Source organism: Mobula hypostoma, chromosome 7 (assembly GCF_963921235.1).
Source record: "Mobula hypostoma chromosome 7, sMobHyp1.1, whole genome shotgun sequence".
Lineage (NCBI taxonomy): Eukaryota > Metazoa > Chordata > Chondrichthyes > Myliobatiformes > Myliobatidae > Mobula > Mobula hypostoma.
Window position 1 is genome coordinate 128,365,140 of NC_086103.1, and position 26,519 is coordinate 128,391,658.

General features: G+C 38.6%; 1 protein-coding gene across 4 annotated transcripts in view; it reads left to right on the plus strand.

Annotated features, from left to right (window-relative positions):
- tenm4 (teneurin transmembrane protein 4) overlaps nt 1-26,519 on the plus strand; it is an 806,559-nt gene that overhangs the window by 723,183 nt on the left and 56,857 nt on the right. For all 4 annotated transcript variants that reach the window (XM_063053966.1, XM_063053965.1, XM_063053964.1 and 1 more), the window contains 5 exons: nt 133-400; nt 4,374-4,517; nt 5,735-5,984; nt 12,886-13,118; nt 20,390-20,544. In XM_063053966.1, coding sequence (XP_062910036.1) covers nt 133-400; nt 4,374-4,517; nt 5,735-5,984; nt 12,886-13,118; nt 20,390-20,544 — 1,050 coding nt within the window. The remainder of the gene's footprint in view (nt 1-132; nt 401-4,373; nt 4,518-5,734; nt 5,985-12,885; nt 13,119-20,389; nt 20,545-26,519) is intronic.

The following is a 26,519-nucleotide window of genomic DNA, read 5'->3' on the forward strand; positions in this document are numbered from 1 at the left end:
GAAAACTCTGCTGCAGACTGCTTCAAGCCTCAGTCTTTATTCCATGCACAGGTTGAAAGCACTGTGGCAGAATGTTGTCATTTTTTCCTACATTTTATTTGATGCAGCTCTTTCTATCTTTTATGTTCATAGGTTTTACGTGAAGAGATTAATATCCCAGGTAGTAAAATGAAGCTGAACTACGTCAGCAGCTGCACAGTCGGCTATAAATCTGTCATGCGGATTAGTCTGACCCAACCCTCCATCCCATTCAATCTGATGAAAGTACATCTCATGGTGGCTGTGGAAGGACGACTCTTCCAGAAATGGTTTCCTGCTACCCCGGATTTATCTTATTACTTCATCTGGGATAAAACTGATGTCTACAGCCAGAAGGTTTATGGACTTTCAGAGGCATTTGGTAAGTTTCATTACGTAACAGATTTTTTTAATGTTGGATGATGAGAGGATATGGTTTCCAGTAGTTGAAGAATCTAGGCCCAGGAGGCACAGCCTCAGAATAGAAGGATGCCCCTTTAGTATAGAGATGAAGAGGAATTTTTTTAGCCAGAGGATAGTGAATCTGAGGAATTTATTACCACAGATGGCCATGGAGGCCAAGTCATTGGGTACATTTAAAGTCGTGGTTGATAGGTTCCTGATTTGTTAGGGTGTCAAAGTTTATGAGGGAAGGCAGGAGAATGGAGTTGAGATAGAAAATAACTTAACCATGATTGAATGGCAGACCAACCTCAATGGGCTGAATGGCCTAATTCTGCTCCCCTGTCTTATGGTCTTAAAATTGTAAATTAGAAAATAATAGCTATATATTTCCCAGAGGTTTGACCACATATCATCTTATTATGTTTATATTATTTACTAACTTGCTGATTTGTTGTCTTTTCTGGTTAGAACATGAAATATCAAACAGCACAACACACGTTGTGTCTTTAAACCCATGATGTGCTGAACTAATTAAACTAGTAGTTATACATCCAACTGAACTAATCCCTTCTGCTTACAGAAGGTCCAGATTCCTCCATTCTCTGCACATTCATGTGCCTGTATAAATCCTCTTAAAACACCTCTTTTTATTTGCCTCAACTACCACCCCTGGCTGCACAGACATCACTCTTTGTGTAAAAAAAAAACCCTCATCCTTTACATCTCCTTTGAATTTACCCCCTCTCACCTTAAATGTATGTCTTTGAATATTAGACATTTTGACCCTGGGGATGAAGATACCTGCTGCCTATTTATGCCTCTCATAATCTTATAAACTTCTGTCAGGTCTCCTCTCAGCCTCCACTGGCACCATAAGAACTTCCTTGGGTTGGAAGAAGTTTACCTTTTTTCCGTCCTTCTACTGGCCAATGCCCATTTGCAAAGGTCAAGACAATAAAGGGAATAGCAGAGGTGGTTCACCTTCAAGTTTCACTTTCCACGAGGGAGTGCAATGTCCATTTCAACATCAGTGCCCTCACTCTGGATCAGATCACAAATTCACCAGAGGTTAAAGCAATAAAGAGGGACTCACTTCTGAATTCCATGACACTGTGTGTGTGTCATGGCCACCTATCTATCGCAAACCTGACTCCATGGAAAAGTTCCCAGTTAAATTAAAGTATACTGGAATTGTAGGGTTGTCAACAAGAATGGCTGAACACGATTTTTTTTGTTACAACAGTGAGATGCTCCTTCTAAACCAGAGCTTCCCAAGCTGGGGTCCACAGACCCCCCACCACACCCTCTGCTTAATGGTATTGGTCCATGGCATTAAAAACGTTTGAGAACCCCTGTCCTAAACAGATAGTGCAATCAAAATTTCTGTAACACCTGAAGAAACTATACTGCAAGATGAGAGTAAACTACATAATCCATGGTCTTGTAATATATTCAAATATCGAAATTAAGCATTCTGAATATAATTTATTTCCCATTTTTGGACAGTCTGGTCATTTCTTTCAGCTCTCCTGTTGTCTCTGCAATTTTAATAATGACACCTTCACTCAGCTGCTGAAATAATGATTATTTTGCTCAGCAGGTAATCACTTTAAATGGAATATCTAAGGTAATCATCTGAATTAAATAGTATTACATTCATAGTAGAACTTAAGCAGAAACTGAATTTTTAGTAAGGCATCAAATTATAACATTTGTAAAATGGAGTTAGTGAAAAAATGCAACATACATCAAAGTTGCTGGTGAACGCAGCAGGCCAAGCAGCATCTATAGGAAGAGGTGCAGTCGACGTTTCAGGCCGAGACCCTTCGTCAGGACTAACTGAAGGAAGAGTGAGTAAGGGATTTGAAAGCTGGAGGGGGAGGGGGAGATGCAAAATGATAGGAGAAGACAGGAGGGGGAGGGATGGAGCCGAGAGCTGGACAGGTGATAGGCAAAAGGGGATACGAGGGGATCATGGGACAGGAGGTCCGGGAAGAAGGACAAGGAGGGGGGGGGTGACCCAGAGGATGGGCAAGAGGTATATTCAGAGGGACAGAGGGAGAAAAAGGAGAGTGAGAGAAAGAATGTGTGCATAAAAATGAGTAACAGATGGGGTACGAGGGGGAGGTGGGGCCTTAGCGGAAGTTAGAGAAGTCGATGTTCATGCCATCAGGTTAGTGAAAAAATGACTGGTTCCTCTCTGTATAAATATCATGAAGAGAATTGACTTTTGCAAACAAGCAGAAATACCCAAGAATCTTATAGCAATTGTAGTTTCAGGATTATTATTTTTAATTCCAATATTAAAAATTATAATTTATTATATATGTTTGTATAATGATAAATATATCTTTAGTCACTGAATTTTGTCCCCAGATTTTATTCCAAGCTATTCCTTCCTAGACCTCATGCTTAGTTGCGATAATAGATGTGCCCAGACAGGGGACTCAGAAACATACTTGTCATATACCATGACAAGATGACATACCTCAACTTAATATGCATGAAGCATTTTCCTTCCGGCTGGCAACAATCAGAAATTGCCATTGAAACAGTAGTGTTCTTTGTGAGTCCATAGGGAGCACTACTATTAAGCTCCTAATACATAATCGTTTCATGCCGAAAAGGAAACATTATTTGTAGTTGACTAACAATTCCTCCTTCAATCAGGACCCAACAGAAATAGTATGACAGCAATCACAATGTATCACACAATATAGTTACAGACAGAAGAAGTTCCTAATATATTGTTAAAAGCTAGAATTAGTTTGTTATGCCAGTACGTGAAAAGTTGTCACAATCATGCACCTCACTCAGCTTTCAATTTTTATCTCAGTTGTTGTAAATGTCCTCATCCATTCTTCAAAGCAAGGAGCATGGAAGTTTAGAGAATCTGGGAACAACAGTAGGTATGCACTAATATTGGCAGCAGTAATTTTCAGAAGCAAACTATTAAGCTTTACAATGTTGTAGGTGTCTGGATATTTAAATTTCAACTTGAGTCGGACAAAAGGGAAATCTGGAGCTACACACCTTCAGCATCTACAAACGTATTTATGGCTGAGTAGGAATCTAGGAAAGAAATTGTGGAAAACTTTGGAAATTCAGGCTTCTAGACAGGTTAATCTCAGGTGTCTATTAGAATCAGAGACAGTAGGTGAGACAGAGAGAGAGATGGAACGTCAGATTTTTTTTAGTGAATGGAGAATATATTCCTGCTCTTTCAGACAACCAATATTGCAGAAACACACATAAAAGTTGCTGGTGAACGCAGCAGGTCAGGCGGCATCTCTAGGAAGAGGTGCAGTCGACGTTTCAGGCCGAGACCCTTCGTCAGGACTCATTGCAGAAAATGGCTTGTGGTTCTGGGCCTCTCTGAGTCTTTTTACTAGTGAGGATTTTCAAACCCTGAAAGAAATCCTGAATTAAAGAGCATAAGCTAAAAGTTATCTTGAAACTGTGATATGTGGTTTACTTAAAAGAATTTACTGACCAACTTCCTGACAGTTGGCATGTTTTTAGTCACCTTCGGAAGGTAAAATCAGAAGTGAGGAATTTGGGACTGGACCTGAGATTAACATCTTATATTAGTGCTTTTTTGTTCAATCACATCAAGAGGAAAGTTGATTGTAATTTTGCAGACCCAGATGTCTCTTGGATTGTGAAATAGGCTGCTGAAGCTTGTTTCAAAAGCATGTCTAATGAACATTTGGGAGAGGTGACCTTTATCCTCATACCTCAGTCAAACCCGTACATGTCATTCCTAGCTGAAAGACTGGATTAATATTAGTTCAAGGTTACATCTGTTCCCAAGATAACAAGGCGTTTTTCTGATGTCCACTTAGGTTAATTAAAAAAACTAGAATCTTGATGAAATTGATAAGAAGGAATAGGTATTTCCATAACTTGCTGTTTGTCAGTTTTATTTATATTTGATTGTACCCATGCAGTATCTGTAGGTTATGAATATGAATCATGTCCTGACCTGGTACTCTGGGAGAAGCGGACTGCTATTTTACAAGGCTATGAGATAGCTGCTTCTAACCTGGGTGGATGGACTTTGGACAAGCACCATGCCCTCAACATACAGAGTGGTAAGTAAACAACACAATGCTCATTGGAGTGGAAGAGATATCTCCAAATCATCCATTTAGCAAGATTAATACTAAATAAAACATTAAAAGAAACTTTTCAGTTACTATAACTCTGAAGTTAAAAAAAAAAGCAAAAATTCAAATAGATCTGTCTCTGGCAAGATTATAGACAGCAGACAGAAAATGTTTTGTGCTAGGTACAAGATTTAGATTGGAAAGATTTTTATAAATATTAAATGTCTTACCTCTTGCTGAATCTACTTGGTTTCTGATGACTTTATTTCTATTTTTTTAGCTATAAATTATACGTAAACCTAAATGCTTTTTTTCCCTTCAGGTTAGGGAAAATGCAAAGGAATTGGGTGTGACTCTACTGCAACTTGAGTACACTTTCCTGCTTCAGAATTTATCACTGAGCATGGCACTGAAAGTTTGGGCATGCGTATTCCCATGATATGTCCATATTAAGTGTATATGCTGCTGGTACTCAGCTTTGCCATGTTAGTGAAGGAAACTTAAAAAACTCGTGACGCTTTTTTGCAAATCCAATTTATTCCAAAGTAAGAGCAGAGTAAAGTCATGTTTTCATGAAGTGATGAATGTCAGAGGCCTCGATACACCACACCTACAGCAGCTGTGGAACTACAAACGTAATTCCCCTTAACTTTTTCCAAGGCAGAAGAACAAATTAACATTTAAAGGAACTTTACCTCACTCAATGCCATCATCTGGACTATGATGTTATAAAAATAGGCTGTTTTACATTTTAACATTGTGCCATAAAACACTGAGGTTTTAAATTTTTAAATCCCCATGACCTTTAAGCACTGATATTGCTTCTTAAGTTAATCTGGAAACCTAACAACAAAGTAAAAGCAGATTTGCATGAGTCAGACACATACAATATAATCAGTAGATACAACATTTTAATGAAGATTTATCTTTTGCTTGCATATTGCTGTTGTACATTTATTTTTATGATCTTTACTGTTCATAGTGAAGAATTTCTTGTTTGAACAACAACATCAGTTCTAATAATTGAAGTAAAATTTAGAAGTGTAAATCATCCAAAGACCCCAATCAGAACACAGCTTGTAAAAATAAATATTAATTGTTAAGAAGATTTAATATATGTTAAATGCATGCACAATTTTAATTGAATTTCTTGTCCTGCACTTAGTCAAATTTAAATATTAACTGGCAGTATTTTATTGCAGGTATCTTGCATAAGGGAAATGGGGAAAATAATTTTATATCCCAGCAGCCACCTATAATTGGAAGCATTATGGGAAATGGTCGAAGGCGTAGTACTTCCTGTCCAAGCTGTAATGGCCTTGCAGCTGGTAACAAGCTCCTTGCACCAATTGCCTTGGCATGTGGATCAGATGGCAGCATATATGTTGGTGATTTTAATTATGTTCGCCAGATCTTCCCCTCAGGCAATGTCACAAATATCTTGGAGTTAAGGTATGCCAAGTTTAAGTACAAGACTAATTTATGTGAACTTGCTGATGTTAATTAGTTGCAGAATGGAATTAAATTTATATAACCATTTTCTAATAATGATATTGTGGAACAACTAAAATACTGTATCAATAATATAAGGAATATTCATGTTTGTTTCAGATTAGATGAAATCAATTGGACAGAGGAGGGGAATAGAAAGGGGGAAAAAATAAGGGCTATTTTCTCCTGAGAAATCTGAAGAAAGGTTAAGGACAATTACATCTATGACCTGGTATTTTAGTAACTAAGTATAGTGCAGAAACACCTAAGGAAAATAAAATGCAAGAAAAATGAAAATCAGTTTCTTAAAATCTATATTAAGGTTTAACTGCCTTTCCAGCTATTAATTAATACTTTGCTAGCACTCGGGGGGGAAATAGAGACTTAATTTTTCCTTGCCGGGTTCCTAGTCTTACTTACTTGGGCCCTTAGATCCCAAGAGAGTATACCGTCCACATCGTCATCAGAAGTTGACGGTATGGTTGGAGTTCATCAATGCTTCTGCAATCCATTGCATCTACTGTACAGGGAATTGGCATTGTACAGCTTCACCAGAGCCCTGTTGGCTGGTCTTTCCCTTTTCCACCTCTCACAATGGGGACACAGGGTTAGACTTTGAGGCAGCTCCCCCATCTAGTGTAACACACTAACATCAGGCATGTTTTTTATAAGGTATAATTCAATTTCTGCCTAAAACTGGTTCTTTCATCCTTCTCGAACTTGACCTTCCAGAGCCATCTTGTAGCAGCTAGAGGTTTGAATGAATATCAGGACCATGACAGCATTTAAAGGTCATATTCTGTAGTTTAAGGAAGGATTGATACTTTGTTGTAGTGCTAGCTGGATCTGAGCTCAAAGACTGTAGTTCCAAACAAAATGCTGGTTGGATAAATTTTGGTTTAGCTAAATCATTAAATAAATTTTAATTACCACCACAGTCGTGTCTCTTGGAGATACGATACAAGAAAAGCTTTCTGCTGAGTCATGCATCAGGTGTCAGACTTTATATATGTATGTATTTCATGTGCAAGTGAGCATTTGATCAGGTATCAAACAAATTTTGAAAGGCCCAATGAAAAAATGTTAATTGCTTTCCCATATAACATGACCGGAAATTCAGAAGCTAGTATGTAATAAAAAATGAAAGACAGTAAAAGCTCATATAATTTCCATAAGACATAGGAGCAGAATTAGGCCATTTGGCCCTTGAGTCTGTTCTGCCATTCAGTCATGGATGATCCTTTTTCCCCACCTCAGCCTCACTCTCTGGCCTTCCCCCCATAACCTTTGATGCCGTGTCCAATCAAGAAACAATCAAGCTCTGCCTTAAATACATACAGCGACCTGGCCTCCACAACTGCCTGTGGTAATAAATTCTACAAATTCACCACCCTCTAGCTAAAGAAATTTCTTCACGTCTCCGTTTAAAATGGACGCAGATCTATCCTGAGGCTGTGTCCTCTCAGCCTTGATAGCCCGCCTTGGGGGTCACCAAGCCCCAAACTGTTCACAATATACAAGGTGAAGCCTCACCAGTGTCCCATAAAGCCTCAGCATCACAGCTCTGCTCTTGTATTCTAGATTCTAGACCTCTTTAAATGAATGCTAACTTTGCATTTGCCTTCTTCACCATCAACTCATCTGCAAGTTAATGTTTATGGTCTTCTGCATGAGGACTCCCAATTCCCATGCATTTTCCAACATTGTATTTCATATGCCACTTTCTTGCCCATTATTCTAGTCTGTCTAAGTCCTTCGGCATCCTACCTGTTTCCTCAACACTACCTGCCTCTCCACCAATCTTCTTATCATCTGCAAACTTGGCAACAAAGCCATCTATTCCATCATCTAAATCATTGACATACAGCATAAAAAGAAGTGGTCTCAACACCAATCCATGTAGAACACCACTAGTTACTGGGAGCCAACCAGACAAGGATCCTTTTATTCCCACTCACTGCCTCCTACCAGTCAGCCAATGCTCTAACCATGCTGGTAACTTTTCTATAATATCATGAGCTCCAGACTTGGTAAACAGCCTCAGGTGTGCTGCACCTTGTCAAAGGCCTTCTGAAAATTCAAATATACAACATCCACTGCATCACCTTGTAATCTCCTCAAATAATTCTACAGGTTCATCAGGCAATGTTTTCCCTTAAGGAAACCATGCTGACTTTGTCATATCTTGTCCTGTGTTTCCAAGTACTCTATCACCTCATCCTTACCAGTTGAATCAACATCTTCCCAACCGCTGAGGTCAGGCCAACTGGTCAAAAATTTCCTTTCTGGGGCCTTCCTCTTTTTTTAAAATGTGGAGTGACATTTGCAATTTTCCAGTCCTCTGGCACCAATGACTTTTGAAAGATCATTACTAATGCCTCCATCATTTTTACCACTACCTCTTTCAGAACCCGAGGGTGCAGTTCATCTGGTCTGGTTGACTTATGTAGCCTTTGGTCTTTCAGTTTTTTGAGCACCTTCTCCCTTGTAATAGTAACTGCACTCACTTCTCTTCCCACACAACCTTCAATATCTGGCACATTAGTAGTGTCTTCCACAATGAAGACTGGCGCAAAATACTCATTCTGTTTATCCCCCCGTTACTATTTCTCCAGTTTCATTTTCTAGCACTCCTATATCCACTCTCATCTCTCTATTTTTTACATACTTGAAAAAGCTTTTACTATCCACTTTGATATTGTTTGATAGCTTACTTTCATATTTCATCTTTTCCCTCTTAAAGATTCTTCTAGTAGCTCTCTGTAGGTTTTTAAAAGCTTTCCAATCCTCTATCTTCCCGCTAATTTTTGCTTTGTTATATGCCCTCTCTTTTTCAATTCTTTTTATTTCAAATTTAAAAAAATAAAATTTCTGAGGTCAGTTCTGCTTCTATTAGATTATTACCTATTAAATTATTTTCAAGATTATTCCAACAATTACTTTCTGATTGTGCCCACAATATTATCTTCACCTATTGAGGAATCTCAAAGTAGCTGCACTGAAGGCATATCCTGTTAATTTAAAATTATTTATATGCCAAATCATTAAGTATGGAGGTGATATTCAAAATGATTCTGTACTTGTCATTGGTAATGAATGAACTGAACTGAATTGGATTGAAACCACATGAACTGCTTTCCTTAGATCCATATTTCAGATCTGGCCAAAATATATATGTATCCTGTATTACAATTAAAGAAAAGGAGTTTAAACTGCATGCCTGAATTTAATGCAACTATATTCAGAATTGAAAATACATTTGTCAGTGACTTAATTCTTGACAACTGCTGAAACTCTACCTGTGTTACTATGGTGAATGCTCTATATCATGTAGTGCTAGCAATTGTGAATGGCTTTCTTGCTGTGCCATGTTAAAGTAAGGTAATACACTGACTAAATTACAAGGTGATAGCAAATAGATTCTGGCTTCATTAAATGGTCTAAACTCCATAAATGAAATTTATGTGAGTGCAGCATATTTTGTTCATAATAGAACTCATGATCATAATACAATGAAGTAACTTACACCAGCTCGCTTAAGAATCAAGTATTGTCTTGTGTGTCCTACAGCTAATGAATTCATTCAACAGGTGACGAGTCAGTTGGAAATCTCTAACCCTTTCTCGCAATAGCTAAAATTTATCCTACAGTGAGCACATAGTTGACTCCAGCTGGGTCAAATAGGGTAAAGTGTGCTGAAGTTCAGTATAAAACTGGAATCCTATATCAAACTATAATCAGTAAAACATGAATGTGGTTTGTAGATTTTGTTTTGTCCAAAAGCATAACTTAAAAGTCACAAGAATATCAGAAAGATGTTAATAGAAATTAACATGCAGAAGATGAATAGAACTAGCAGTTGGCACTCACATATGCACTTGTTGCTCATGATCAGAGATAATTTTTTTGCCTGTCCATCTTACTGAATCTGGGCCATTGGGATAGAGAATTAGTAAAGTATTTTGAGTAATGGAATGACGTTCAAGTAAAAGGTAAATTACTACTTTTTTTCCAGATAAAGTAATTCTTTAACAGATAGAACAGCAAGAGAGTTTATTGCCAACGTGTTGAAAAACCAAAGCCTTTAGTTTTCATTTCCTTTTGACAAATGTTTTATTTTCTCTTGTGATTTGATCGGCAGTAACTTGTTTCGGCTGTCTATTTTCTTGATTATTCGCAATTTTCTCAAAAACTAATACTGAATCCTTTTTCTGTTTCTTCTGTAAATGCTTTCTATCAGAAATAAAGATTTTAGGCACAGGTAAGGGACTGATACATAATGCATAATTGTAGGTTACTTGTTTTGTGAAACACTTTTGACAGGAGTCCAATGTACGAAGTAAGTTGCGTTTGTTACAATGTGATAATGGTTGGCAGAGTGGAACTGCTATCTGGATGAAAGAAAATCAGATAATATTGCTATAGTCATCTATCATTTGAAGCATCATTGGAAAATGAAAATAAATGGAGTATTTCATGCCACATGGTATTAGCCTTGACAGCTTTGAAGGTCATGGTGCTCGGATATAGAGATAAAAATGTCTCTGGAGAATCAAATGGAATAATTCAAAGATGGAGATTCCAATTAATAGATATATTGTTATTCTTTCAATACCCAGCTATAACCTGGAAGGGAACCCAGCTGTGTTAGAGTCTGAAGTAGAATTTTGTATCATTGAAAGTTGTTAAGATTTTATTTTGTCTTCATAAGAAGCTATCTTAGTGCAAGAGTACTGGATTAAATTGTCTTGGGAAATCTTAAGAGGCAATCCTGGAGGTCTGGTGCAGTGAACAGTAAAATGGAAATATTTCACATTATAGAAGCAAATAAATTGAAGTGAGGTGAGAGCCATTCAGGAAATAACATTTAAGTTATGAGCATTCTGCCATCAGATATTAGCACAGCAAAAAGGAAGATTTCCATTTTGATCCACCAAGTAGTCTTCATTTATTTTTATAAAGTGAAATGTACTGTCTGCTATAATAAGATTGACAGATCAATCACAGTGGACAACAAAACTGTGCATTCCTTTTTTTATTTGGATGTTGATATATAATCAACTTGAGAACCCTGATTAGAAAACTTATGATATCAATATTATGATATTATATCAATATTATGCACTTATGATATCAATATTATCCAATAAAATTTGATTTAATCGATTGGCTGGTTGCCAATATATTCCACAGTCCGAGTACTACATGACAAGATGGCCTCCAGTAGATTTCCTCTGGAAATGAAAACACATTGTATTTTCTAACTAAAGATCAATGAAACTCATCAGTTGGAGCTGGACAAAAGGGAAGACAGAACATTCACATCATTAAACGGCAAATTTGCTATTTGAATATGTTAGCTTCTCTCAAGAACAGTTGTTAATACCCAATAAAATTAAACTTAAAATAAAATTGGAGGTATCCTTGGCTTTATAGTAAGTAATAAGTTTCCTGTAAAGCTGAGTGCAGCTCCAACACTAAATTCTGCTGTATTGGTTAGAATGCTTAGAATACAGGCAGTGATAGGTGTGGCGAGAATAACTAAGTAGGAAGAAGGTGAAACATACAGCATGGATGCTGGGAATAAGGCAACCTGTGTGTTTTCACCCACAGAAATGGATGCTTTGTTTTGTTTTTCACATCATTCTCCTTAAACTCTAGAGACTTGTGTGTGAAAATCCAAAGAGATAGGCAGTTTCTGAGATAGTCTACTCACCTATCTCTCACCAACAATTATTCCACGTTCAAAGTCACTTAGATCATATTTTTCCCCATTCCGATGTTTGGGCTGAACAACAACTGAACCTTTTGACCATGTCTGCATGCTTTTATGAACTGAGTTGCTGCCACATGATTGGCTGACTAGATAGTTGCATTAACAAGCAGGTGTACTGGTGCACCTATTAAAGTGGCCACTGAGTGTATGTCAGTGCTTCTTGGCAGGTGGAGAATGAGTGCAATGTATCCAGATTTGCTGGATGGAAGTAAACCCATCAGGAGGACACAAAATAGATTGTAAGTAGATTTGGACCTTTGAAGTAATTAGATAAGAAGATGTTAACAGCAATCATTGAAAGGAGAGTTCTTCAGGGACAGAATTTTTTTGTACAATTGAGGCTCCTGGTTATTTGTATTATTGGAGATTTCATGTCTTAACACTAACGAGAATGTGTTAATATGCAGATACAACAAATAATTAGAAAGTGAAATTGTATCGTGCAAGAGACTTGAATGATAAACCTAAGAAGGTCTTGCATCCAGTGACCTCCAGGCTATGTTTAAAATACCATACATAATATTGATCCTTATGAAAGGTGATCATTTTATGAAGGCAACATAGTTTCATTATATTTTTTCAATGCAAGAGAACAATGGAACCATATTGGAAATCTAGCGGGGTCATAATTGCATGATTTGGGGAGGCGGGGGATAATGGAAAGCACTTGTATCACTTGTTCCATCACTCTGGGATGTCCCACTGTGCTCTACAGTCCCATCAAGCCAGTTAGCATTTACAACGAAGACAAGGAGAAATCTTTTCCCTTGGAAGATTGTCAGTGTCTGGAGATCTCTAGCACAGAGAGCTGTGGGTAACATTAAATGGTGAAGCAGACTGATTGGTTGTTTGGTCGACTCTGGCACCTACTTCTTTGGCTTTGGTGTTAAAAAGAGTGGGTACAAATTGGACTGAAGAAAATAGAAAAGTAGACCAAATGATAACCGGGAAACTAAGCAATTAGTGCAAATGTCTTTGACAACATTCAGGCATTTTTACTAGTAATCTTTATGGTAAATAAAAACTTAAGTTTTGTTTAAATATGGAGAAAATTTAAAGCTTAAAATGTTTTCAATCTCTTTTTAGTAACAGCCCAGCACACAAATACTACCTCTCAGTGGATGCAGTGTCAGGATCATTATACCTGTCTGATACAAATACCAGACGTGTCTATAAAATAAAGTCCCTTGCTGGCGTCAAGGACATCACTAAGAATGCTCAGGTAGTGGCTGGGACAGGAGATCAATGCCTTCCTTTTGATGAAGCGCGATGTGGTGATGGTGGAAAGGCGATCGAAGCCACTCTAACTAGTCCGAGAGGTGAGTCTCCAGCCAATTAGTTATGTCAACTGTGTTTCTTTTTGTCAGTGATCATGGAAAGTTTGATCGATATTCTTTGAATCATCAAAAGTTTTAAAGCACTCGGGTGCCTTAAGCCCAATGCCACAGCAGTACATCAGTTTTGAGATTACTGCTAAGATTGTAGTTATTTTAAAAGTGACCAGTAATTATAGTCAACAAACGCAGTGTACAAGGCTCAACTGATGGCTATGCTCGCTCCAACTAAAACTCATACTTGCCTGTCAACAGAAACCTCTGTGAATTTATATTCCTGATGTCAGTGGACAGCAGACAGCAACAATCAGTTTATTTTAGTGTCCAAATAACCAAGTTTCCAAAGTGATCCAGTGATTCATGTAATGTCACTTTAAACTTAGGTTCACCCACAATGAAATATTTCCTTTTATAACGTATCCTTCAAAACCTCAAGATGTGGCATATGCAACAGCCAAATTTCACAGAGCAATGTTCTATAAAGAAATCAAGTAAATTGACAATTATTTTGTTATAATCGAGGGGCATTGACCTATGTAGCAGAAGGACTCCCAATTTTTTGTGTCATTCCATGGGTGTGAACAGTATTACAAGATAAGCTTCGCATTATAAGGTCGGTTGATGGCACAGTGAGATCAGTGCCGGGCTCAAGAACAGAGGTTCCCAAGAACGATCCATTGACAGACTGCCCCTATGCGCGCTCTCCATCCGCGCCGGGCTGATATCGAGCTCGCAACTCGGCCTCGTAAAAATAATACTGCGAAATGTCTGTGCGAGGAGTGGAGCCCCACACAGCCTTTCGAACTGCGCCTTGTAAGGCATGAAAATGCCCAATGCTGGCCTCAGGTCTGAGTCAACATTATCACCATCATCATTCTCACTATACCTCGGTACATGTGACAATAATAAACCAATTCCAAATCCATTTCCATCAACCAAAGCACCATTTTAACATCCGCAAGAGGACATGGCCAACAAAACAAGCAAGCCCTTATATGTATCAACTTAGCTAATACTCTCATCTCTAAGTGCAACTTGAAACTATGATCATCTAACTGAGCTGAAAAATGTCAAACATGATGAGGAAAGTTCTGTAGGAGTTCTGGGATCTTGTTTTGCTTGGTTTTCAAAAACTCAGCGTGTAGAACAAGACTTAATTCCTGAATGTAGATACTGTATCTAGTTAATAAATTCCTGAAACTCATATCTATCACCAGCAAAAGGACGGTGTTATTACCAGAGGCTCTTGAACAAATAGCTAATTAGCTAACAGAACGATATGTTTAGTTTGGCACTAAAAATGCAAATCCTAAATGAAGATTAATGCAGGACAAAACTTATGTGGAGGTAGTATCTTGTGTAGTTCCACAGGGACTTTCACTAATAAATGTTACAGAGAATGCTGCTTCCAAAAAAATTACTATTTTTATAGCTGCTGCTATAAGATTTAATAATAACAACCAGCCAGATGGTTATATGTAAGCAACACACATCAAAGTTGCTGGTGAACGCAGCAGGCCAGGCAGCATCTGTAGGAAGAGGTGCAGTCGACGTTTCAGGCCGAGACCCTTCGTCAGGACTAACTGAAGGAAGGGTCTTGGCCTGAAACGTCAACTGCACCTCTTCCTACAGATGCTGCCTGGCCTGCTGCATTCACCAGCAACTTTGATGTGTGTTGCTTGAATTTCCAGCATCTGCAGAATTCCTATTGTTTGGTTATATGTAAAGGAGTTTTGAAGCATTCAAGGGGATCTGGACCAATTAAGGAAATGCAGAAAATAATTCATTGTGGATTTGAAACATAGTGCAATCAAAACTATTGAAGCATTTGTGGAGTTTCAAGGAAGAGCAACAAGATTACTAACAAACTGGGAATTACATAATAAAAGACCTTACTGCCAAATTCTTCTAAATTGTTATCCCTGGTCTTTGAGGTGTACAGCAAAACAGGCCCTTCGGCCCACAGACTCTGTACTGATTACCAGCACCCATTTACACTAACCTCACGCAAGGTTCTTCCTTTCACCTACGCAGTGAGCAATTAGTATTGACCATTTAACCTACCAACCTGCACATCTTTGGGATGTGAGAGCACCTGAACGAAATACACACAGTCAAACTCCAAAGAGACAGCACTGGAGGTCAGGATTAAATCAGGATCACTGAAGCAGTGAGAACAGCCTCAATATTTACTCATTTTTTTGGGATGAGTGTCATTTGAAATGCTCGGTTTAATTGCCCATCCCTAACAGCAGCAGTAAGATACAGATGGACGATATTGCAGTCATTGAGGTGTTAATGAGGTATCCTATTTCCAGGATTTAGAGCCCGCAGCTGCAATATGCAGTACTGTGCAAAAGTCTTGGGTGCCCAAGATTTCTTATATGGCTTCCAATGATATGACCTCCATAGAATCCTGATCTCAACAACATTAAGGCTGTCTGGGATTACCTGGAGAGACAGAGGCAACTGAGGCAGCCAAAGTCCACAGAAAAACTGTGACCAGTTCTCCAAGATGCTTGGAACAACCCACCAGCTGATTGTCATATAAAACTGCATGACAGTGTACCTAAGAGAGTTGATGCAGCTTGAAAGGCAAAGGGTGGTCGCCCCACATATTGATTCATTTAGTTTTTTACTGTTTATTGCTCATCATAGTCATTTTTTTTGATATTTAGAAACCCGGCATTTCATTAGTTCTGAAAGCATTTTCGCTCTACGGAATTTTTTTTATGTGCTAAAGACTCTGGCACAGTACTGTACTTCCAAATCAGGATGTGGTATAGCTTGAAGAAAAACTTGCAGAAGGTGGTGTCCTCATATCCTGAAGCCCTTGCCCTTTTGTATGGTGGAAGTTGTCTGCTTGTGATGTGCTGGTAGAGCAGCTGATGTGAGTGCAGGCTTTTTTGTAAATGACACATGATGTGCAATGGTGGTGCAGTAGTTAGATTCTTTCCTGTTGGGTATGGTACTTTTCTAATTTCATGATTGTTGCTTGCCATTTATAAAACCCCACCAGAATCTTGTGTAAATCTTGCTGCAGAATGCAAGAGATGAGACACAGAAGCAGAATTTGGCCATTTGGCCTATCGAGTCTGCTCTGCCATTTCATCATGGCTGATTCATTTCCCTGTCAACCCCAATCTCCTGCCTTCTCCCCATATCCCTTCATGTCCTGACTAATCAAGAATCTATCAACCTCTGCTTTAAATATACTCAGTTTACAGATGCCTGTGGCAACAAATTCTGCAGGTTCACCATCCTCTAGCTAAAGTAATTCCTCTGTTCTTAATGGACATCCCTATATTCTGAAGCTGTGTTCTTTGGTCTTAGACTCCCCCACCATTGGGAACATCCTCTCCACATCCACTGTATTGAGGCTTTTCAACGTTCGATAGGTTTCAATAAGATACCACCCCCTCCGCCCACCGCCCACCCTCATTCTTCTGAATTCCAGTGAGTACAAGCCCAGAGCCATCAAACACTCCTCATAAGATAAGTCTTTTAATCCTGTCATCATTTTCAGGAATCTCCTTTGAACCTCTCTGTTGTCAGCACATCATCTCTTACATAAGGGGCCTAAAATGGTTCACAATACTCCAAGTGAGGCCTCACCAGTGCCTTATAAAGCCTCAACATTACATCCCTACTTATATTTAGATTTTATTTATTAGATCCTTCATTTGCACCATATAATTATTAGCAAGAATACCCTCTACTGACCTTATGATGGAAGAAAGGTTATTGATGACGGACTGAAGATGGTTGGATCTAGGACCCTGTCACGAGGAACTCCTGCAATGGTGTCCTCAGCAAGCACTGATAGATCTCCAGCAGGCACAACCATCTTTCTTTATGTAAGCATTGCAGTGTTTTCTTCCTGATGCCCAGTTTTACCAGGGCTTCTTCATACCTCATTCAGGCTAATGTTTCCCTGATTAGGGATATACTCGCATCTCATCTCCGGAATTCAGTTCCGTGCTGTGTGTTTTGACTGTGGTATCTGGAACTATGTGGTACTGGTGAAATCCACACTGGGCATTGGTGAACAAGTTACCAGCGAGTGGGCACTGCCTGATAGCACTGTTGATGTCTTCTATCAATTCCCCGATGATTGGAGGTAGACTCATTGAGTGATAATTAGCTGGATTGGTTTTGTCCTACCTTGGTGGTAGATTACAATGTCCCAGCTTGACTAGAGCTGCAGCTTCAAGAGTGTAGGTTTCCAGTACGACATCCAGGGAGTTAACTAATTCAATGGCTTTGCTGTGTCTAGTGTTCTCAGGCAGAACTTTATTTCATATGGAGTGAATTGAATAGACTGTAGACAGGATTCCATGATGAGAGCCTCAGGAAGAAGCCATTCACTTCATATATTTTGCAAGTCTCCGCCTTTTTTTTAACCGCCACATGCAGTGCCATACCATCATTAAGGATGGAGTTCTTTGTGGAATTTCTTCCTCTTGATAACTGTTTACTTTTCCATCATCATTCAGGACATGATGTGACAGCAGTGCAGAGCTTTGATCTAATCCTTTGGTTGTAAGTTCATTAACACAATGTATTACATGTTTTTGTTGTTCGTATCATCCTCTTACAACTTCATCAGATCGGTAACTTATTTCTAGATCTGCCTGACTCTGCTCCTGGCATGCCCTTCCTCATTCTTTATTGATCCCTTGGCTTGGCTGTAATGGTAGGGTGACAATATGGCGGACCAGGAATTTCTTGAACTGCCAGTGAGGCCCACTGTGCCTAGAGGACGCCAGGTTTTATAATTTCAAACATTCTTATTTCACTCGGTCAGAATTGGTTGAATCACGGGATCAGAAATGGAAATAAAGGAAGCTATGTGGTGCTAGTTCTGTGTAAACAAACAAGCTACTCTGATGGGCTGCCATGTCCCTTTACCCCTGCAAGTTTTATTTTCCCAGTCGGATCTGTTTTGCAAGGTATGGTACAATCTGCTTCAACATCACACCAGGCAAAAGATTCCGAAATGCTAACACTCACCACGTAAAGATTTCCTGTGTCTCCTTTGGTTTGTTTGCCAGTCACTTTAAATCTGTTTCCAATACCTCCTGACCCTTCCATCAGTGGGAGAAGTTTATCTCTACCTATTCAATTTTGAGCACTCAGCCTTCTTTACAATCCCAGCTTCTCCAATTTTCCCTGTAACACAAGCTATGATCAGTATTATTATTGTAAATCTCTAATCCACATTTCCCAAGGCTTCAATATCCTTCCTTGACTGCAGTGATCAGAATTTGTGCTTGAAGAAGTTTCATCATAACTTATTTTTACTTCGTCCTTCTTGCATTTACTTATGAATGTCAGGATCACAGTGCTTTAAAACTATATTTTTCAACCAGTGTTGCCAATATCTAGGATGTGTGTAAATGTACACAGAAATTGCTGTATCTGTATTACCTTTGGAATCGTTCCCTGCTTTCCTAGAAGTTTGCGAAGATTCAGCATGTCATCAAGGATCCCCACCATTCCAGCCATGTTCTCTTCTTGTTGCTGCCATCAGGAAGGAGGTACAGGAGCCACAGAACCCACACCACCAAGTTCAGGAACAGTTATTATCTCTCAACCATCAGGCTTCTTGAACCAGCAGGGATAACTTCATTCAAAAGCACTCACCGCAACACTGAACCATTCCCACAACCCATGGGCACATGTTCAAGGACTCCGTATCTCATGTTCTCAATATTTTTTGCTTACTTATTTAGGATTGTTATTTTGTTTGTTTTTTCCCATTTTGTATTTGCAGAGTTTTTTGCACATTGTTGTATTTTTCACATTGGTTGTTCGTCCATTTTGTTGTGTGTGGCCTTTCACTGATTCCATTATGTTTAGGAAAGCAGAGGTCCTCCCATGCTTCCTTTGTAATAGCACTTACATGCTGACCCAGGACAGATCCTCTGAAATGATAAAACTGAGGAATTTAAAGTTGCTGACCCTCTCCACCTCTGATCCTCTGAGGACTGGCGCATGATTTCCTGGTTTCCTCCTCCTGAAGTCGATAATCAGCTCCTTGGTTTTACTGACGTTGAGTGAGAAATTGTTGTGACACCACTGAGCTGATTTTTAATCTCACTCCTATATGCTGACTTGTCACCACCTTTGATTCAGCCAATGATAATGGATAGTGTCTCACAGTCAAAAGTACAAAGCGAGTAGAGCAGGGGGCTAAGCACACAGCCTTGTGGTGCGCCTGTGCTGAAGGCAATGGTGTAGGAGAAGTTGTTGCCAATTCAAACTGACTGGGTCTGCAAGTGAGGAAATTGAGGATCCAATTGCACAACAAAGTATTGAGGCCTAGGACTTGGAACTTATTGATTGGTTTTGAGGGGATGATAATGCTGAATATTGAGCTGTAGTCAAAGAAGAGCATCCTGATGTATTCATCTTCACTGGCCAGATGTCTCAGGGTTGCGTGAATAGCCAATGAAATGGCTTCTGCTATGGACCTGTTTTGACAGTAGGTAAACTCCAAGGATCCAAGTAGCTCCTTAGGCAGGAGTTGATATGTTTTATCGCCTACATCTCAAAACACTTCATCACAGTGGATGTACTGTAAGTGCTACTGGACAATAATCGTTGAGGCAGGCTATCACCTTCTTCTTGGGCATGGGTATAATTGAAGCCTGCTTGAAGCAGGTGGGTACCTCAGACTACTGAAGTGAAAGGCTAAAGATATCAGTGAACACTCCAACCAGTTGATCAGCTCAGCTCTTTAGTGCTCAGTCAGGTACGTCATCTGGACCGGATGCTTTCTGTGGGTTCACCCTCCTGAAGGATGCTCTCATGTTGGCCACAGAAACTGAAACTACAGGGTCTTCAGTACATCCAAGTAAAGTCAGACAATCTGGTATCTGAGCTTTGGATAGGTAATCCACCAATTTAATCTTTGGTTCAGCAATGTTTTGAAAAGCAGTAGTGTTTTGCTAATTAATCCAGTGGTCGTCAAGCATTTCTGCAGGTGGAAACATTTGACATTATCAAAGTGTCTAGAGACCACCTGTCCTCATTTTCAAAAGAAAGTGAAAGCCACCAAAGATAAAGTAAAGCAAAAGATTTTAATAAGGTACCAAAATTATTATTAAGGTAAATAATACTCTGAACTGCATTAATATCTATAGTGATATTAATGTAATCCTACCAATTCCCTTCTTAGATGAAATCTTAAAGAAAAATCTACATTCTGAGCCCAGAAGTTTATTTGATTGTTCATTCTTTTCCTTCACCAGGTATAACAGTTGACAAATTTGGTCTGATATACTTTGTGGATGGGACCACAATACGCCGTATTGATCAGAATGGAATAATCTCCTCGGTGATTGGTTCTAATGACCTCACCTCAGCACGTCCTCTTAGTTGTGATTCAGTCATGGATATTTCCCAGGTAAAATGATTGTCATGCTGAGTATCTTTGACACAAAAATACCCCCTTTACAGTTTTGTGGACAATCTGCAGAAGAATCATTGGACTAAGCATTTAAGTAACAAATGGAAGGTACAAGCAGGCCCTCAATCACACATATTGAGTTTGAGGTGAACTCTCTAAGTGATTGTTCATGCCATTGTCTGAGACTTACAACAATCTTGTGCCTCGAATTTGATAGGACATTGTACAAACCCTGCATTAGTTCCACCCTGTTGTTCAGTGCCCAGAATTTCCACCCTGACTCGAGCATTAAATCTTGCAGTTAAATTGTTTGTGACCTTGGCCTAATAGGCCCCTAAAATTGATATAAATCATTCATAAATGGTTGTTCATGCTGTTCTATGGGACTTACTCAATGAGTTAATAAACTGAGTTCAAGGTGTGATTTTTCATTCAATGTTTGATTAAACATAAGGTTCTTGTTGGTCTTTAACATGGTTTTGAATTGTACGTGCATATTATTTAAGACAAAACTAGAAATAAAGCCTGTGCACTTTCACATAAGAAAAACAAAGAAGTTATATGTGGGTGCTTGAAAGGAAATTAAAAGTCACATACAGCGTAACAACTCTAGAATTGTATTCATCTGTAAGAGATTATAACTGAAAGTTATGCATCATATTTGACATGATTCTAAAGCCCACACAAGCAAAAAATTAAATCACTCTCCTTTTAAACGCTAAAGTAGACAAGCTAAAAGTAGGTTGGAAGCTCAGTTTCAGACTTTACAAATTTTCACATTTTTCCTAATTTAATCCCATTAATTGGGATGGTAATGTTCTATCTTGAAATTATATTTATCATGATTTTACTGACCCTTGATAATTCGGTCCCGAATTTTCCAGTTTTTGCATTTAGTTCATTTTAGAGATGTTGTTACCATTATTAACTAACATAAAAGTTTTCAAGGCCTCACATAACTTTCCTTGTTAGAGCCATTTTCTTCAGAACATACAAATCCAGAAAAAGTGCACGTCTCATATTGTGAGGGTCAATATATTACTTTATGTAAATTCAGTGTACTGTCTTTATCCTAACCAATGGGCAGATCTGCTGGAGATCACTCTCCCTTTATTAAACATATTTATCTTTTGTGCTGAGATTTTGTCATGTTTAAGAATTTAATAGAACTCTTCAAGTTTCATTCATGAAGTTTTATTGGAATATAAGTTCCTTCATCTATTAAAACTTCAAAGCATTTGGGTGAAGAACACTGCATTTTCTACAGCTCAAAATCATAATCCAGTCAGATTTGTTGAAGTGAGTACCTGACAGAAATTTTTTCTCTTTAGTAAGGAAAATATGAATAATCTTGAATAATTCTTTACTTATGATACAAAATGTATCTCAATCTTTCCTCCTGATTTTCTACAATCAAGATATTCACTACTTTCTTAACATTGCCTAAAGGTGAAAAGTATCTGAACGTTTAACAAAATAATGATACTCAGTTAGTTACGCTTTACTGGTTAACAATTTATATGCCAATTTGTGTGGCCAACCCACCAAGACAGATTAATCTCTTTAATGCTACCATGAAAGCAAATGGGAAAATGTCTTGAAACTATATTTTTTAAATGTTGCTTCATTTAGTTTGAAATTATGGCGTTTAACCTCCAAAAATATTGGAGATGAGAGAAATAAAAGCTATCTTGGCAGCGGAATAGTTGAATATGATGAAATTTCCTGGTGTCTTAAGATAATGTTCAACTTTTCAACAACTGGGTTATCCAAAGGATTGAACAGAACCATATTGTAAACCACATTATTATTGTTCCTCCGTGTTGATTTCAGTGGCAAGTAATATCCAGTGAGGTACATTGTACCCTGGGCCTTCAGCTTTCCACCATTTATTCTCCTTTTTTAATACCTACATACTTTAATCCTTATTTAAAATATGTCTGCCATTTTGAATAAAAAGTACGTTTATTCATAGTCATACTTTATTGATCCTGGGGGAAATTGGTTTTCATTACAGTTGCACTATAAATAATTAAATAGTAATAAACCATAAATAATTAAATAGTAATATGTATATTATGCCAGGAAATAAGTCCAGGACCAGCCTATTGGCTCAGGGTGTCTGACCCTCCAAGGGAGGAGTTCTAAAATTTGATGGCCACAGGCAGGAATGACTTCCTATGATGCTCTGTGTTGCACCTTGGTGGAATAAGTCTCGGGCTGAATGTACTCCTGTGCCCAACCAGTACATTTTGTAGTGGATGGGAGACATTGACCAAGATGGCATGCAACTTGGACAGCATCCTCTTTTCAGACACCACCATCAGAGAGTCCAGTTCCATCCCCACAACATCACTGGCCTTACAAATGAGTTTGTTGATTCTGTTAGTGTCTGCTACCCTCAGCCTGCTGCCCCAGCACACAACAGCAAATATGATTGCACTGGCCACCTCAGAGTCGTAGAACATCCTCAGCATCATCTGACAGATGTTGAAGGACCTCAGTCTCCTCAGGAAATAGAGACGGCTCTGACCCTTCTTGTAGACAGCCTCAGTGTTCCTTGACCAGTTCAGTTTATCGTCAATTCGTATCCCCAGGTATTTGTAATCCTCCACCATGTCCACACTGACCCCCTGGATGGAAACAGGGGTCACCAGTACCTTAGCTCTCCTCAGGTCTACCACCAGCTCCTTTGTCTTTTTCACATTAAGCTGCAGATAATTCTGCTCACATCATGTGCCAAAGTTTCCTACCGTAGCCCTGTACTCAGCCTCATCTCCCTTGCTGATGCATCCAACTATGGCACAGTCATCCGAAAACTTCCGAAGGTGACAAAACTCTGTGCAGTAGTTGAAGTCTGAAGTGTAAATGGTGAAGAGAAAGGGAGACAAGACCCTGTGGAGCTCCAGTGCTGCTGATCACTCTGTCAGACACACAGTGTTGCAAGCACACATAGTGTGGTCTGCCAGTCAGGTAATCAAGAATCCATGACACCGGGAAAGCAAACACCTGCATTGCTGTCAGCTTCTCCCCCAGCAGAGCAGGGCAGATGGTGTTGAACACACTGGAGAAGTCAAAAAACATGACCCTCACAGTACTCGCTGGCTTGTCCACATATTAGAAATCCTGTTACATAATTTAAGATAGAAATTAGGCAGCTTGACAACCAAGGCTGATTGAATTTGATGGATGGCAATAAACCTAGACATTCATCCAGTATCACCAACCGCAGCCTGAGGTGGCTGAATTTAAGTTGCTTTTTGACAAATTATGTTCTTCCTCAGTTATCCCATTGATTAGCAACTTCTGTCAGTCATGGACAGTAAGAGTTATACCGGCCCATCAATAGAACTGGGTGACTTTCCTCCATGAGCTCAGCTGATGGATTAGCAGACTGTAATGGTTTCACTAGTTTGACTCAAACCAAAAGAGGGCTCGTCTTTGGGTAACACAGCCATAAAATCTATATTAGGAATCTACGTGAATCAGAGGATTTCACATAATAATAGAGCTAAATCCTCAGGCAGGATCTTGGCCTGATTCATCGACAGTTTATTCCTCTCCATAGATGCAGTCTCACCTGCTGAGTTCCTCCTACATTTTGTGTGTGTTGCCCTGGGTTTCCAATATCCACAGAACCATCAGTGCTTAGGAGCTAAATCCTAATTGCTCAGGAGCGGTATGGTCTCTTTGGACCTCGATTACAATAGGAAAAGGCAGCAAAATGGAAGCAAAATATTATGTAAACGTATTATGGTAATTTTAACAACGTATGTTAATGTTATGGCCATTTCAAATTAAGTATTTTTGACAAAGTAAGAGCATTCCACTTGTGCAATTAACAGCAGTGTCTGTGATAGGATAATGAAAGCGGCAAAGTAATGAAAGGGTGAATACATTTACAATGGAAATGCAGGTTTTATTAGTAATAACTTGGTAACATACTGAAAATAGTCAATTTTGGCTGTTTGCCATGTTAACTGAGGCAAGACACCGCTTTTATCAGTTGGAAGAATAAAAAGCTTTTCAATTAGTTCTCAATGGTATTGTGAAACCACAGGCCATGAAATTTTAAAAAGGCAACTTTGATAGGAAGTAGATTTTAAATATTGAAAATTCACTAGTTATTTAAAAAGAAATTTGTTTCCTGATGCCAATGCTAATATTGGGAAAATTATGTGCAAGGTGTCAAATTCTGAACTTCAGTTATTATGATGTTATTTCCCAATTGTCAAGAAGATAATATTGTGGAGTTAATTTGATCATTATCTTAATACAAACTTCATTCATTGCAAATAAATTCTTTTTATTAAAGATATATCCTAGTGAGATTTTTAATTATTCTATTTCACACTCATTTTCCATTTCCTATAAGTCAGTTGAATATTTTTTGCAAAATAAAATTAGAGGCAAAATTCTAAAAGGGGAACTGAAACAAAGAGATAAAGGGTTGTATGCAAACAAATTATTGAAGGTGGTAGGGCAGGTTGAGAAAACATTTAAAACGTATGGAATCAACACACACTCAGTGGCCACCTAATTAGGTAAACCTGTACACCTACATGTTGATGCAAATATCTAATCAGCCAATCATGTGGCAGCAACACAATGCAGACATGGTCAAGAGGATCAATTGTTAATCAATCCAAATACCAGACTGGGAATAGAAATGCGATCAAAGTGACTTTGAGCATGAATGATTGTTGGTGCCAGATGGGGTGGTTTGAGTATCTCAGAAACTGCTAATCTCCTGGGATTTTCACATATAACAGTCTCTAGGGTTTACAAAGAATGGTGCAAGAAACAAAAATAAACATCCAGTGAGTGTCAGTTCTGTGGGTGAAAATGCCTTGTTAAAGCGGGAAGTCACAGGAGAATTGCCAGACTGGTTCAAACTGGCAGGAAGATGACAGTAACTTAAATAACCACGCGTCACAACAATGGTGTGTAGAAGTGTGTATTTGAATGCACTACATGTTGAACCTTGAAGTGGATGAGCTACAGCAGCAGAAGACCATAAGCATACACTCAGTGGCCACTTTATCTAGTACACGAGGTACCTAATAAAATGGCCTCTGAGTGTATCGAGGAATGGAGTTCAAAAGCAAGGAAATCATGATGATTAAACCACTGGTTTGGCCATAACTGGAATATGACATCCAGTTCTGAGCTTGACAATCTGAGTAAATCAACCTGAGGTTCTTGACAAGGGTGTAGAAGGACTTTGCTAAAATTATTCCAGGGAGATGTGACTTTGTTAGTGGAAGCCAGGATTGTCCTCTATAGAATAGAGGAAGTTAAGAAAGGATCTGACTAAGGTATTTAAAATAAAGATTTAGACAGAACAGGAACATTAAAAGATTGTTCTCGTTGGTGAAAGAACAAAGAGCCAGACAATAGATTCACAATTGGCAAAATATCCAAAAGTGACATGAGGCAAAGTGTTTTTATGTAGTGAGTGTTTAGGAAGTGGAGTCACATCAATGAGAAAACAGATTCATTTGTGGCATTCAAAAGTGAATGGGACAAAGAAAATTGTGGGACAGTGGTGTGTGATTCTTCGAATACCTTTGCACAGAGTTAATGTAGAGTTCATGGGCCAATGGCTTTCTCCCTTGTTATAAGCTTTCTGTGAACCTGTGAAGGAATAAAAAAGGTTAAGGTGCTGGCTTCCAGCACTGTTTGAACTATAAAATTACAGACCCGGTGAAGCTTTAATTCTAAAATAATAAATGCACTGATTGAAGTATTGTCACAAAATGTAAACTATTAAAATGGCTGTATTAGTCCTAAAAAAAGGTTAATTCAAATTTATAGAAATTCTACTACCATGACGTAAAGGTAGCTAAAGCATATGCCACTATAATTGAAATGATTCAACAGAACAGAATAATACACACAAAATGCTGGAGGAACTCAGTAGGTCAGGCAGTATCTATAGAGAGAAATAGGGTCAACGTTTCAGGCCAAGA